We start from the raw sequence: 16,615 nt of genomic DNA on the forward strand, positions 1-16,615 counted from the left end.
GATCTTGCCAGGCAGTCTCCTCAGTAAGAACAAGCACTAAATGCACCTGGTAGCTCGTAGGTCTCTATGTAATAATTCACTAACATGATGAAGTAATTTCTGTTTTTTGCAGGAGCCTGTTTCACTCTCCTGTTCCTGCTCACTTTCCTTCTGTTAAACTGATCTGGGGGGCTTGGAGAAGCAAGGCAGAGCTTGAAAGATAGCCACGTCAATCCCCAATACTGATTGTCCCTCCACTTAAAAAACAACAACAAACACTTCATTTGTATTCAAACACACTTTGGCAATGCTCCAGCAACTATTTCTTAAAAGCAGAAAGCAAATAAAAATCTAACGATATGCCATGTTGAGATATACCTCCTTTCTCCCCTTTTACACAAAAAAGGGAGCCAGGAAAAATAAGCCTGAATGCTTACCTTTGCTTCGTCGTTGATGTCCCAAGTAAAGGAAATGGCATTATAGGCTATCTCTTCAATGTTACTGATCGTGTTGAAGCTTTCCTTGTAGTCAGCTGTTGATAAGAGAAAAAAAAAACACAATATAGTATGTCAATCTATTGATGCTACATACAGGCCTAGTATAGCGTCATTTATTTTCTTCCATCTTGGAAGAACATTGATGTATTGGAGAGCAATAAAAAACAACCAAGAGTTGTTGCCTGTGGGCATCTCTGCAATAAATTTTATTTTTATTTTTAAAAAGCAAAAATAAATCAGGAAATGAAACATAAAGTTCTAAAAGGAAAGAGGTGGCACCTGCTATCCTTGCCGTGCCCTGTGGTTTTGTACGAGAAATGTCACCCCAGCATAACAAGGATATATACTCTTGATAATAATAAAAAATACACCCTTTAATAATAAAGGAAGATTTGCGTGTGCGTCTGCCTTTAAGTGCCAAGTGATTAATCCCTCCTTTTATTCACAGGAGGAAAGGGCTGGGAGTGCAACTCAACCTTGAACCAAAGGAACCTGGAATCTGGCCAATCACAGCTTAGCTGTAGGCAAGCAGGTATCTGCAATGCCATCTTTCATCTCCCTGCCCCAACTCTACCTGGAGCTTGAGTTGTGCCAGGGACTCAACTCATTCCTGGAACCTGTTTAACAACACCAGCAGCTCACCTCCAAAACACCTGAGTAATAAACGACAGCAGATTTGCCCATGTGCAGAGTGCCTTTCCCTTCTACCTTGAGTCACCGCAACTCATCTACACATGTTCAAGACTAAGGGCCAAGGGACACTGGAGCACAGGGCATGAGCTACAAGCAGCCTCTACTAGGCCCAAACACTCTAGGAATTAAAATCTGAACTGTGCTTTCTTGGGAGGGTGATGGTAGAAACAGAAGAATATAATCAGATGGTTGGGTTGGGTTTCTCTTTTGGAGGTGGGGTGGGGGGATGATCAAAGCTATAGACCAGGAGTGGCTAAACTGTGGGGGGCCTCCATGTGTTCTTGGACTCGAACTCCCATCAGCCGTAATTCACATGGCCAGTGTTCAAGGAGGATGGGAGTTGTAGTCCAGGAACATCTTGATTTATAAGTGCTGACCCAGCCATTTGGGTAATTGGGTAATTGGTGCCCAGACAACACCAAACCAAACGCAAGTTCAGAGATGTATAGCTGCCCCCTCACCCAAAAGATTAGGATGGCTTAGAATATTTCTCGCGCAACCAAAGAACTGTAATGAACAAGAACTGAAGCCATGTTGAACTGTGGCCAAAAGATAGCCTTGGGCATGTGCAGTAAAAAGAACGAACGTGAGCAGAGAACTGAAACCTGCCAAGCGCTGTCCTGGCACCTGCAGCTGGGATGATTTCTTACCTATGTCAATGCACCTTTGTTTGGCTGTGTGCTGCCGAGAGTGCCAGTACTTCCAGTGCCGGAGTTGATCCTCTCTGGTTTTGTCTTCGGCAAATACAACCATGATGACACTCTTCAAAAGAGGAGGAAAAAGAGGGACAGGAGGAGAGAGAGCAGAGCTTAATTGACATAAAGGCCAGAGGGTCTTTGGCAAAGACACTTCACAGGGAAGGAAGCAAAGTGTTTATTAAGCTGGTAGCTTAATCTAGGCAATTCTGCCAGCCTTTTTAAGCTGAAGTGCGAACACGGTTACTCAGATATACGTAGATGCCTCTGAATTCCTAGGGGTGCAGAACCAGTGGCCTTTCAGAAGTGGTGAAGGATTATAGGAACTGTAAGGTAAAGGTAAAGGGACCCCCGACCATTAGGTCCAGTTGTGACCGACTCTGGGGTTGCGGCGCTCATCTCGCTTTATTGGCCGAGGGAGCCGGCGTACAGCTTCTGGGTCATGTGGCCAGCATGACTAAGCTGCTTCTGGTGAACCAGAGCAGCACACGGAAAAGCCATTTACCTTCCCGCCGGAGTGGTATCTATTTATCTACTTGCACTTTGACATGCTTTTGAGCTGCTAGGTTGGCAGGAGCAGGGACCGAGCAACGGGAGCTCACCCCATCACGGGGATTCGAACCGCCGACCTTCTGATCGCCAAGTCCTAGGCTCTGTGGTTTAACCCACAGCGCCATCCGCATCCCATAGGAAGTGCAGCCCTACGTTAAAGACCACAGGTTCCCCATCCCTGCTCAACAACTTGCTATTTAGCTTCACAAAATCTGCCCACATGAGTGGGCTTCTGAAGAGAATTTCCCTGACCATTAACAGGGTGGGAGCAAGAGTCGGAAAAGTGCCAGCGCTACCCCTTAATCTGATGGCATTCAAAGTGACACCAAAAATAGGGAGATAAACTAGGTAACTGGTTGATTTATTTGGCCACCAAACAAATAATTAAAATGCACTGGCAATAAATGAGCCCTGGCCGGGGGGGGGGCCTTTGGGGGTAAGCTGACTTGGTGACTCCATTCCTGTGTGGTACCTCTTCTTTTTTTAAAAAAAGAAGAAGAAACAAAGCAAACTAGAATCCCAACAACCCATAGGTGTGCATTCAATTAAATGGGTTGCATTCAGCTAAGTCATACACAATGTAAGCCCCTTGAAATCAGTGGACTTTCGTCGTGGCTTTCGTCCAATTGCGGTTTCTCATTTTCCCCATCTTTGAGTTCTGTTTTCCATATTTTCACATCACTTTGCAATTTATTTACTTTTTTAAAAAAAGGCTTCATGAAAATTCACCAGCATTTTCGTGCAGATTTCTCCTAACAGACACACCCGTATGCAATTTTATCCAATATACTTATTTTCCCAAAGAAATTTCCTCAAGTAGAATGCATTTTTTGGTAAGTTATTTTCACTAACACGTGCATTTTTAATGTATACTTCCCCTCAGTATATGTACACATTACTTGGCTGGAGAACTATATTGCAAAATCTAAAGAAGAGTAAATTTTGAAGGATTGTTAGTTCTCAAGTTGTTTTGGAAGCTGCAAATTACCATAGGCAGGTTTTTTTCTTTCAGTGTGAACTGAATATAATATCTCCTCCATTCCTACTTTTAGCCCATTGATTTCAAGTCTACTCCAAATATCTGACTTAACTGATTACAACCCATTGTGCATATTCGCAATATCAAGTTTGGATTAGGTTACTGCAATATGCTCTTCAGCCTTGAAAATGACTGGAAACTACAGCTGATGCAGAACATTGTGCCTAGCTTACTGCCAGAATCACTGCACACCCTTTTGGGAACTTCGCTGACTACTTCCGCTGGACTCCTAAAATTTTTCACTGCACTTACAGCAGAGGTGGTTTTAGGGCACGCGACTGGTTCGGCCACACTAGATGCCACACTGCAGGGGGTGCCACAACAATGCTGCAGAATGGAACGTGAGAGGCCTGGGGGTGAATTTTAGTGTCGAAATTTGAGAGCCCAAAGCCCGCCACTGCTGCCAGCTTCTCCTCCTACATAGTTCCTAGTGTGTCAACTCACTCGAACTTTACTGATGGGCTGATGGATTCCTTCACCGCCACTCATCTCCTTCAGTGTAATGGGATAGAACTGGCCCTTGTTTAAATACGTCATTGTATTATCTCCGGGCTTCTGCCGAAGCGATTTAGAAGCTTCCAGTGTGTATTCAAAGTTGTTCCTGAAAAACCAGAAGGGGGAAGACTTAGGAGCCAATTATATCTGCAAAGAATCTGCACATAACAGAAAAACCAAAGTGTACACAAATGGTATTTTTTAGTGTCACGGCGTTCTAAGTCAAGACATCTGTTTATTTAGGACTAGCAAATCATGATTCAAAGGATAAGTAAGATATTGGGCAGGGGAAACAAAGGGTAAGTTAGAAAGCTCTCTCTTTATAGACACTTTATGAGTTATGCTTTTACACCCTATAAATCTTTTCTGAGCAGGCATATGGCGATTATCTGTCTATCAGTCAAATTCACACCATGCTCTAAGAGCTCAAGCTGGTGTACATGGGGCAATATCCTGTTATCACCAATCACAACACACCCATGCAGTAGGATAGGAAAGACAGTGACTTGCCCAAGCTCATCTCAGCGGCGTGTAAATAATAAAATGACGATGATGGAACAGGACATCCTTATTTTCATTGGGGAAATGGTGGCGGGTATGCTGGTTCTCCTGAGCTCGAGGTTCAAACAGCAGAAACCCAGGCTGCACGCACCATACAATTAAAGCACGTGGCTTCTCCCAAAGAATCCTGAGAGAAGTCATGTGCTTTAAATGTATGGCTGTGTGTTCAGCCCAGCAGTCAGTACAACATGTCAAGGAACAACACTACAACCTAGGCAAGTCCAGGTGATCATCTGCACAGCTTGCCACCCACCAGGGTTCACATCTTCCATTCCACAAGCATGAGCAGGGAGCGTAAGCAAGAAGAGCAATACTGAGGGCGTGCCAAGTCAAGCCCTACTGTGCGCCAGAGAGGGAGGGAGAGAATTTCACAATAGTTGGATCTAAAGGATAGGAGATTACCCAGCAATGCTTTCAAACACGTAGTCTTCAGAATTCATGCCGGCCATCCGGAGGTTCAGTTCGGCAGGAAAGAAAACCTGGAAGTATTAATAATTGTTTCAGGCATAGGTGGCAGTTTAAAAAAATAATAATAACAGTGGTCCGGTCCTAAATTTATCATTAATAAAGTGTTTAACATGCCCCTTAACTTGGCATATTTACTGCCGTCCACTTAATATGTGCACCAGGGGTAGGGGAAAGAAAAAACTAGGCCAGCACAAGGCAGGGCACTGTGGAAAAAGTTGATTTGCATACTTTCAAAGTGTGGCATTTCCAATATCTTTCAAGAGCCCAAAAGAAGAAAAAGCTTAGCTCCAGTTCTGACATTTGGAACAAGGTATTCTGAGTTTTAGAGGGTTTTAAGCTTTGGTCCACAGCTGTTTCTTTCTGTGATGCTGCATTTAGCACACTTCTTTTTTTTTTTTTTTACACACACACAGATCATGTACGTATTCCTGCCGTGCCGATATCATTATCACACATTCAAGCTGAAGGAGCTCTCTCTCTACCCTGTAAAATGAGCCATGTGCTTTTGCTAGTGATTTCGCATTCTATAGTGGTTGCTTTTGTTTTAAATTTAGTACATTACACCCACAGGCCTTTGAGAAAATCTTCTATTTCTAATCCACCGGATTGATATTTCAGGTTTACGTAAGAATTGAAGAGAACCTGATACCCATGCACAGATTAAGGAGCAGTGCGCTAAATCAGAGGGGCAAGGGGAAGAAGGGATGCAATAGTTATTTATCGGCAGGACTTGTAGGCATTCTGGACTTTTAAGAAAAAGGTCAAACTTTCTGTGATTCTGTGAGTCGTCTGTATTTATTTAGTTTTTATAAACTAAATCGAATTTGCATGATGCCTCATTCAGCATAAATTTGTTTCACAGTTTTTACTACCTGACAGGATTTACTCTGCTTTTGCTAGTAACTGAGAAGGCCACTGGGGAAAAATATATATTATTCATCAACTGCTCTGGCTTCGGAGGTTTGCCAGCCAAGGTCTACCAAACTGCTTTGCATCTATCTGCAAACTGGGTGGGGAACCTCTGGCCCAGGGGGCAAATGCAGCTGTTCAGGGATCTCTTATTTGGCTCCAAGGGCTTTCGCCCAGGTGACACCCACTACTCTGTCCTGCAACTTTTGAATGCTGTTGTCTGGCTGGAATGTGTCCTTGAAATGCCTCTTTCTTGCCTGGATGGAAGGTTGTGTGTGAGAGAGAGAGAAACAGAGAGAATGTGAGAGAACACGTGCCTTGCACATGAGTATGCATGTAGTGAAAGCTCTGGCTTTTGCACAAACAGAATCTAGTTTACTGTATGAAGAAAGGATTCTTGTACATTGCTCCACCCACTTCTGCTTCAGGCCCCACCCACCACTGATATGCAGCCCCCCAGAAAACCACCCGTGATAGCATATGGCCCTGAGGCTAAAAAATGGATCTCCACCACTGCATTAAGGGTTCAAAAGCTGCTTTTCTTAAATACATGTATAGTGGTACCTTGGTTCCCAAACAGCTTAGCTGACAAACAAATTGGCTGCTGAACGCCGCAAACCCGGAAGTAAGTGTTCTTGTTTGTGAACGTTTTTTGGAAGCTGAATTCCGATGTGGCTTCCACTTGAGTGCAGGAACTTCCTGCAGCCAATCAGAAGCTGTGCCTTGGTTTTCAAACAGTTTCGGGAGTCGAATGAACTCCCGGAACAGATTAAGTTTGAGAACCAAGGTTCCACTTATATGTAAAATTGCAGTGCAACCCTGTGCATGCCTATTTAGAAAGTTCTATGGAATTCAGCACATAGCTGTCAACCTTCCCTTTTTTTGCGGGAAATTCCCTTATTCCAGCGCCGTTTCCCACTGCTTCCCGCTGCTATCTCGGATTGTTAGATATCCCGTAGACTGTTTCCGGGACAGGTGAGGCTGCTGATCCCTTATTTTCAAATCCAAAAGTTGACAGCTATGCTGCTGATCCCTTATTTTCGAGGCTGCTGATCCCTTATTTTCAAATCTGAAAGTTGACAGCTATGATTCAACATGATCCCAGCCTTAACAATTTACTTTCAAGATGCTCCAGAAGCCATATTTCTGCAGCCCAACACTGCAGCCGGCAGCTTTTCTGCTCTCCCATGGCAAACCCAGCAATGTGCCAAGCACTGGACAGAGCATGCTCAGCAAAAGAGGCAGGTTGTTTCTGTACCTCTTGCACGCCTTCTTTGAAAGACTCTGAGAAGGTGGAATCCGGAGTACGGCGCTGGGAATTCTGAGGCTGGGCGCTGGAGCTAAACTGGTCAGCACTCAGGCTCCTGTCTAAAACCACCACCCGCTCAGGTGCCTCTGGGTGATAGACAGCTGGAGGGATGCCCACTGTAAAGCTGTGCGGCTGAGTTTCCGTCTTGATCGAATGGGTGGGCATGGATGCGATGGAGACCGTGACAGTCGTGTCCGGAGTAGTCAGGTGGCCCCTCTTGTCAACACCCATCTGGGAAGTGTGCGGAAGAACGATATTCAAAGGCATGTTTTTCAAGACTTGCACTCGGTTTTCCCCAGCAGAAATGAGCGACTGTTCCGCCATGTTCGGTATACAGTTCCTAAACAAAAGAGAAGTGGCAGATTAAGCACTTGGGAGTGGGAGACGGGAAAAATTTCTAAAATGGCAGGCCCTGGAGCCCAAGCCTGCCTCACGTCAGCTTCCTTCTCTGGGAAGGATTTCCCCCTGTCTTACATTTATACAGGGCCGGCCATCCCATGAGGCAAGGTGAGGTGACTACCTCAGGTGGCAGAATCCACCAGGGCAGCAGATCCCTATGTCAGTCTTCCTTCCCTCCTTGTTCCTGGTGTAGCTCTCCTTCATGGCTTCTTCGCTGGCAAGGAGCCAGGTGCCATTTTGGGGCCCACCTCAGGTGCCAAAATGTCTTGGGCCAGCCCTGCATTAATACCCCCTATATCTTCCATCATGGAACCAAGGCAGCATCCATGAGGTTCCCAGGTACCCAATCCAAACACTGGATTTGCTTAACTTCAGCAAGATGGCGACCTCATGTGCCTTCAGATCATACATTGGGGTTTCCCAGTGTATTATTATTATTATTATTTAACTTTCTATACTGCCCTTCATCTGAAGATCACAGGGCGGTTTACAATATAAAAACACAAAAAGGCATACCATAATAACAAACAAAAGCAGTAACACACCCACCCACCCCAGTTTAAAAGGCTATAGATTGTTTAATTAGCCAAAGGTCTGGGAGAAGATGAATGTTTTTTGCCTGGCGCCTAAGGATATTTAATGAAGGCGCCAGGCTACCCTCCCTGGGGAGAGCATTTCACAAATAGGGAGCTGAAGAAAATGCCTGTTCTCATGTTGCCACCCTCCAGACCTCTTGCAGAGGAGGCATATAAAGAAGAGCCTCAGATGATGGTTGTAGGATCCAGGTCAATTCATATGGTGAGATGCGGTCCCAGAGGTTTTGCGGTCCTAAGCTGTCTAAGGCCTCATAGGTCAAAACCAGCACTTTGAATTGGGCCCGGAAACTAATTGGCAGACAGTGCAGTCAGGTCAGAATTGGTGTTATATGCTCAACTGTCTTGCCTCATTGAGCAATCTGGCTGCTGAATCCTGTGCCAGGTCCAGTTTCCAAAACATCTTCAGAGGCAGCCCTACGTATAACGCATTGCGGTAATCTAACCTAGAGGTTACCAGAGCACAGATGACAGAGGTTAGGCTATACATGTCCACATAGGGGCACAGCTGTGCCACCAACTGAAGCTGATGGAAGGCACTCCATGCCACCAAGGCCACCTGAGCCTCACACGACAGCAAGGGATCCAGAAGTATCCCCAAGCTGAATACCTGCTACTTCAGAGGGAATGTAACCCCATCAAAAGCAGGCAACCTTCCATTCATCCGGTCTAAGGAACCACCCACTAACAGTGCCTCAGCCTTATCTGGGTTGAGTTTCAGTTTACTGGCTTTGATCCAGGCCATTACCAAGGCAAGACAACAGTCCAGCACATCCACTGCCACACCTGCAGATACAAAGAAGCAGAGGTGTGTGTCATCAGTATATTGCTGACAACATACTCCAGAACTTCAGGTGACCCCACTCAGCGGTTTCATATAGATATTAAGCGGCATAGGGGATAAAATCAAAGCCTGATGAACCCCATGTTGAAGGCTTAACAGGGCCAAAGAGCACTCCCCAAGCATCACTCTCTGGAAATAAGTAGGATTGGAACCACTGTAAAACAGTGCCACCCACCCACAACTCAGACGGCCACTCCAGAAGGCTATAGCCAGTGGTATCAAAAGCCACTGAGAGGTCAAGAACTAACAATCACACATTTCCACTGTCTGTCTTCCAACAGAGGTCATCATACAGGGCGACCAAAGCAATTTCTGTGCCTAAACCGAGCCTAAACCCCAATGGAACTGGATCTAGAAAATCAGTTTCCTCCAAGAGCGCCTGGTCTGGTCTGCAGCCACCCACCCAAGAATGTTGCCCAATAAGGGGAGATTGGCAACTTAGATTTTCCAAATCCATTGAGGGTTTTCTTGAAGAATGATTCTACTACTCCCTCCTTCAAGCTGGCAGGGACCACCTTCTCTCGCAGGGAACCGTTAATCACCTCCCTGACACAGCCACCTGTCCCATCCCTGCTAGGTTTTTTTATGAGCCAAGAGGGGCAAGGGTCCATAGAGCAAGTGGTTGCCCTGATTGATCCAAGCACCTTGTCCACATCCTCGAGCCTTACTAACTGAAGCTCACCCAACGTAACAGGACTAGGCAGTGCTCTGGGTAACCTCTCGAGATTCAACAGTGGAGTCTAAGTCCTCGCGGATGCAAGCAATTTTATCCTCAAAATGCTTTGCAAACAAGTCACAGCAAACTACTGTCAGTTCTGCCACCTCCTTTAGGCCAGACTATAAATGGTCCTGCACTACCCGGAAAAGCTCTGCTGGACAGCACCATGGGGACGCAATGGAGTCTGCCTTCTTTGCTGCCTTCACTGCCACTAGGTAGACTTAATGATGAGCCCTCACCAGTGTTCAGTTGCCTTTGAGTTTTTCTCCACTGAGCTTTCTTGTTCTGGTTATACTCTGGTGAGAGAACGGCTGCATACACACCAACGCATTTGTAGCACAAAAACCGTAGTTTTTCTCAATCCAGAATCTTTAATGCTCTTCTTCAACATGCTGCTTTCAATTTCGATTTAGTCTAGATCCTGCCATCCACGAAGCCATGTATAATTACTTGATACACATTTTAAAACCCTCCCTGTTGATTATGTTATTCGTGCCTTTTCCTCCAGGCACATGCCCCGGATGAACAAAGGAAGTGGTGATTGCCATCTTGGTATGACCCACATCATCGCTGGATATGCATGGATACAACCCCCACCCCAATTACCAGGACCATCTCTTTTCAAATGGACACACTGCAGGGTAACTCAGAATAAATCTGCAATGAAATTTTATTTCCAGTTTCTCAGGATGGGCAAAAAACAACAATGCAACAAAACTAGATTGTGTGTGGACTATGTAGAAAAAGCAAGTACTCAGTCTCCATTGATTTCAGAATAAAATGTGTGCAGCCAAAGACTATTCACACAAATAGCTTTAAAATTAACATGGAGTGCATTTTACACATCAACATAATGATGCAATAATTCTGATACATCCAGTACTGTACTGGAGAAATCATTACCTGTAAAGGTGTCGGGTTTTCCCCTCATCCTTCAGGAACTCTGTTTCTAGCACAGACCTGCCTCTCCCTGCCGTTACCTCACTACAATTTGAATGACGTGAGCCAACCCATTTTGGGTGAGTGGATGTGGACCAGACAGAGTAAAGGGAAATGAATGGGCTGTCCTTTTAAGTTGTCTTCCAGTGCCTTGACTCCATTCACAAGCTGCCTTAAAAGCAATCATGCCATTGATGTGCAGCCATGGCTTTCCAAGCCTAGGCTGAAGACATCCCCATCAATAGGTACATTCCACATAGGAACAGGCAGAACAACATCTTTCCAATATATGTGTTTCCTTCATGGGAGTATTATTAATAAGTTCGTAGCAACTCTGGAGCTATCAAGAAAAAGAGGCAGTTGAAACTAACCATGCACCTCCAACTTTTCATCTTCCACATTGCATCTTCCACAGCAGCTCTATGATCTTTTTACCTTGACTAACAGGGTTCCTGGCCCCAAAGAGAACTTCTAGGACTCTAGGCATTCTAGTGCTTCTCCTCTTGTGAATGGTCAGGCCTGCCAACATGGACCTACTCATCTCTATTTACTTTGCTCTGCCTGCCACCAGGCAAGGACAAAAGTAGATACTGTTGGACAAACTTCATTCATGTGATACCTGAGGAGCAGGGATGGGGAACCTCTGGCCTTCGAGATGCTGTTGCCTCCAACTATCTTTCTTTCTTACTTTCTTTTTTTTAAAAAAAAGCATTTCAAGTTTGAATACTGAACCTTTTGCCATGTTCTTGGTCAGAATGATCTACATCTGGTTTCACTGCTGACGTTCTCCTTTCCCGGGGAACCTTCAAGTAGAAAAAACAACACCACACAAAATAATGAACTGAAACCTAGTAGGAGAACATTATATAAGCAAGTTCTCTTTGAATTCAAAGCATTCCCACAAAGCAGCAATGGGAAAGACAAGAGATATGTTACCTACTGCTGATATTATTTAAAGGCACAGGCTTTTTGATTCTGGCTTTGCAGAGAATAACTTGATTCGTCATCTCCTCTACCTTGTGTCCCAAGCTTAGCAGAAAAGATGAGTTGGAAGTCGCAGAACTGCTTCCCAAACAGGTTTGGGATCATCGTGGCAAAGCATCACATAAACTTCCAAAATTCTAACTCTTTCCTCTATGCCTCTATTCCGAAGACCGGGTTCCGTTTGATTAAGTCAGGCTCAAAGTAGTCCCATTGAAAGCAATTATCCACTGACTGCAATGGGGCTAGTCCAAGAGAAACAATTCTGGGTACAACCTTTCCCTTTTAAAGCATAAGCTCTCACCCCTTTTTTGGGATGGGGGAGTCAATTTTTTAATTAAATTTTAAAATCTTTACATATGAATTCCAGATTCCAAATCTTTTATGCATTTCTCTTTAAGCTTTGACTTCCCATCTTTCCCTCCATGCTATTCTTAATCCCATCCCATTTACATACTGTATTCTAATAAACATTTCACCTAACATTTCATCAATTTTCTACCACTGCTTGTATTTCAAATCCTGCTCGCAGGTCTCATTCCTGTATCTGTAAATTGGTAAATGCTTCCGAATAATGCAAACATCACACGTTTCCCCCCCCCCCCCTTAAGAAACACTGGCTTAAAGGCTGGTTGAAACAAATAAAGTGTGAAGTATATAAGCAGAAACCATAATTTCAACAGTTGCCGGCTTCTACTTTGAAGACTAGATTCACAAACTAATTTTCACATGAGGTGGAATTAGCTCGACATCCTCCAGCTCTGAAATATGCTGTATCAGCAACACCCTTGCATTTAAACATTTTGCCTGGCAAATGCGCAGCACGTAAATGACAGTGTAGCTGATGAAAACTTCTTAAATGCTATAGTAAATGGCTTCCGGCACAAACTTAGCAAATCTGAGTGAGACAGGGATTAAAATGCTGCATATGTTTAGGGTGGTGGGCAGTGGAAGAGCACAGAAACAAAAGTGTAAGTTCCCTTGCAAGTCAACCATGAAGTCAGCCTGGCTCGGTTGGTCAGAGCTAATAACTAATAACAGCAAGGTTGCAGGTTCGATCCCTGTATGGGACAGCTGCATATCCCTGCACTGCAGGGGGTTGGACTCGATGATCCTCAGGATCCCTTCCAACTATGCAATTTTGGGATTCTAAGTAAGGGCTGGTATTTTCAGAATGTGGATCTTTCATTGCTAATTTACACATTTCAGAAATTCTCATGTTATGCATCCAAGCTAAACCCTTATTTGCATTTATTTATTTCTTGCATTTATATTCCACCTTTTTTCTCCAAAGGTGCTCAAGGCAGTGTACCTGGTCCGTCCACAATGACCCTGTGAGGAAGGTTAGGCTAAGAGGCAGTGACTGCACCATGGGCACCCAAGTGAGGTTCATTCATGGCCAAGTGGGGCTTTGAACACTTGAATCACTACATCACATTGGCCCACACATTAGGGGTGGACATGCACATTAAAAGGGGGGCGGATGGGAATCACATTTCCAAAACCTGTGTTTGGCTTGTAATGCTAATTAGGATCAGGGTGGCATTTACAAGAAAGTAGGGCAAGCAGAGAAAGGGCAGCATTCCTTAACCCACTGATTCTGCCCCCCTGCCATCGTCCCAAATGGAGCAGGGAGGTATGGAAGACGTGCCAAGCTAAAATGTGGTTACTAACTTATTACAACTTAATCTGTCTGCTTGGCTTTGTTTTTCTTTACACCCACACAAAGCACAAAAAGAAAACATTAAATGCAAACACACCCAGTTAGCAGGTAGTAGCTCAGCCTTAACACGATGATTTGTCTGTAGAAAAGCTTGAGGGTGATACCTTTCCTTGCTCAGAGATGAGTGCGTGCTTATTAAGGAGGCTTCCAAGGCCCACAGCCGCGAAGCTAAGTTTCTCTTGTTGCCCAACTCTTCTTATGAAAGGCTTGTGAAAGCTTTTTTATTATTATTTACAAGCTAAGAGCTGGTGGCGGTTGGACAACACCACTGATGGATCAGACCAGTAGCCCCTCGAGTCCTATAGCCAGTCTGACTGGTTTTGGGGTATTCAGAGCAAGCATATATTAAAGCACAGAACTGAGCCTGGATAGCTCTGTTGGTTAGAGTGTGGTGCTGATAGCACCAAGGTTGCAGGTTCAATCCCTGACGGGACGGCCACACAGTCCTGCATTGCAGGGGGTTGAACTAGATGATGCTCAGGGTCTCTTCCAACTCTGATATTCTATTCTTATTCTATGTTGTAGTGGGCGACACTAGTTTTAGGGACCACTGTTATCATGAGGCTCTGTTGCCCTGGAGCTCATAATTAACAGTCTTTCCATGTCCCCTCAGTTCTATGAATTCGGGCGCTTACATAGCTATTAAGAGTTGAAGGAGCTCTTTTTGAAGGCAGAGGGCCTTCTCGATAGTGGCACCTGCCCTGTGGAACGCCCTCCCATCAGATGTCAAGGAAATAAACAACTATATGACTTTTAGAAGACATCTGAAAGCAGCCCTGTTTAGGGAAGTTTTTAATGTTTGATCTTTTATTGTATTTTTAATATTTTGCTGGAAGCCGCCCAGAGTGGCTGGGGAAACCCAACCAGCCCTGTTTAGGGAAGTTTTTAATGCTTGATCTTTTATTGTATTATTTATATTTTGTTGGAAGCTGCCGAGTGTGGCTGGGGAAACCCAACCCAGAGTGGGTGGGGTATAAATAATAAATTTATTATTATTATTATTATTATTATTATTATTATTATTATTTCACCTGCCAACCAAGGGTGAGGGGCCATGCTCTCCCACCCCCAGGTTTGGAACTGGGAAGCATTCAGATGCTTGGAATGAGGAAGAGAATGGGACATTCCAAATGGGACATGCTCTGGTCAGTCAAAAGGCACACCTCAGATGGCACTGGGTACACATCTTGATAACTGCTGCAGTTCTACATAAATCAGGTGTGGGGGAACGTGTGGCCCTCCAGATGTTGTTGGCAATGCAACCCACATCACTCCTGACCAATGACTATTGCTGGTGGTGGTGTGTTTGGTGGAAATTGGAGTCCTACTCATCTCTAGTATAAAGCACAAGGCAGTGCAAAGCTACCAGAGCAAGGCAAAGGAGGATTACGCTTGGAGACTCCTGACTCAACGAAGAGGAAAAGGAAGAAGTGAGCAAACATAGGGTACTGATTTGCTCCTCACAAGGCTTTCCCTGATGGCAACTTTAATTCAAAAGGGCCTTGACCGCAGCTGCAGCTGCATCTGGTAGAAGAGAACTCCACACATCAGCTTAGCTTTAACCAAGTAATACATTACATTTCTAACAGGTTAGCACCTCTTCCATTTAATCCACTAAAGGAAAACCCAGAATGACGAAACCTTCCAGAGCTCAGCAGTTGTTTATAAGGAAGGTGGGTTGAAAAGACAAAGAATTAGGTGCTCATTTCCCAGGAGATATACCACAATTTAGGCACGGACAAGTCAAAATGTAAGTGCAGCTTTAATGGATGAGCCAAACAGACCATCTACACCAGCAGCCTGCTTCTCCACACTGGCCAATCAGATGCCCCTCTGGGAGCCCACAAGCAGGGCAGGACGGAGGCAAAAGCCCTCTTCTGCCTCTGCCCCTAGTAACTGGCCTCCTGCCTCTGAAATACAGTGACATGCATGGAGCCATTGATAGGCATGTCCTTTATGAATATGTCTAAGAGCATTAAAGGGGGAGTTCAAATTTCGATGTTATTGTGTGGCTGTGGGAATTCTATAAATCAATCACATGCTGTGTGAAGGAGCATTTCCCTGCCAATCTGTTTCACTGGACATCACTGAAAAGGGGAGAGAGGGGGGGGGGGAGAGAGAGAACCCAAAAGCAAAGTATGCCAACTACTACCAACGCCTTGACCTGTTAAAGAAAGATTCCAGAACAGGTTGCTTAGATAACTGGAAAAGTTACTTATCCAATACTTGTTTTTCCTTTTTGAGTCATCTAACCAGAAGTTGCTATTTTATTATTTGTAGCCACTACAAAAGCAGCTGTATCATGTTCCCAGCTAAGTGGTAAAAGGCATGGCCTTTCTCCCCTTTAAGGAAGGCACATGAAACAACAAAGCACACTCTGCTGGCCTGTTTTACGAGTCCTAGCCAAGTGCCAATGTTGTTACCTTATAATAGTCATACAACAGTCCCAAGGCAGCAGCGCTGTCCTCATCCCCATTGATGCTCATCATGGCTTTGGTAGCTGCTGTAAGAGGGTTTTCGAGAAAGGACTTCCAAGCTTCATCCTCGCTGGTGTAGGGTCGCCTCTGGGAGTAGAGCGTTTCATTCTGAAGAACCAAAACTGGCCTTTTGCTTCATAGAGAGGGAGATGAAACAAAACACACAATTACAAAACACACTTTGGGCTGGGACCCAAAGAAGTCCGTACACACGTCTAAGCACTTCCACCACGCATGCGAGGTTGTGCAAGGAACCCAACTAAGGGCTCATCCACATTTTGTTTGCATTATGTACCAATTAATTGCCCCAAGCAGGTCCAAGAACTTTTCTCATTGTTCCGCAGTTGTGCCTTGCAAAAATCCGACCTTACCTGCTGAATTGAGGCTCACTTAAGCCAAACCTCTCTTCAGATTTTCTGAGCATCTGGTAAGATTCTGATTCAGTGGTAAGAATGGATTTTTGCAAGGCACACCCACAAAATAAAGAGAAAAACTCTGGAACCATGAGGGATTAATTGGTAGAGGATAGTCAGAGTACAGGCCAAGTGAGTGGGTGGATGAGCCCTGGGTACATTGAGACAATGTTCTGGAGGGTCTTCTAGTTCCCACTACACACAGCAGCAGAGATAGAAAAGCAGTTTCTCAAAAGCTCTGGTGTGCTTGTTGAACATTTTGAGCATGCAGTTATGTTGCTGTTCTTTGCTCTGATGGAAAAACTTGCTAGCCTATCACGTTCCGACATCA

The 16,615-nt window shown here is 44.7% G+C and overlaps 1 protein-coding gene across 3 annotated transcripts in view; it reads right to left on the reverse strand.

Annotated features, from left to right (window-relative positions):
- Positions 1–16,615, reverse strand: part of GRHL1 (grainyhead like transcription factor 1) — a 65,646-nt gene that overhangs the window by 36,502 nt on the left and 12,529 nt on the right. For all 3 annotated transcript variants that reach the window (XM_079969867.1, XM_079969868.1, XM_079969866.1), the window contains exons 2-8: positions 15,818–16,004; positions 11,423–11,493; positions 7,147–7,537; positions 4,914–4,990; positions 3,900–4,056; positions 1,820–1,931; positions 417–511 (exon numbers count right to left, since the gene is read on the reverse strand). In XM_079969867.1, the coding sequence (XP_079825993.1) occupies positions 417–511; positions 1,820–1,931; positions 3,900–4,056; positions 4,914–4,990; positions 7,147–7,537; positions 11,423–11,493; positions 15,818–16,004 (1,090 nt within the window). The remainder of the gene's footprint in view (positions 1–416; positions 512–1,819; positions 1,932–3,899; positions 4,057–4,913; positions 4,991–7,146; positions 7,538–11,422; positions 11,494–15,817; positions 16,005–16,615) is intronic.

Source organism: Podarcis cretensis (genome assembly GCF_951804945.1).
Source record: "Podarcis cretensis genome assembly, chromosome: 3".
In the NCBI taxonomy this organism is placed as follows: Eukaryota; Metazoa; Chordata; class Lepidosauria; order Squamata; family Lacertidae; genus Podarcis; species Podarcis cretensis.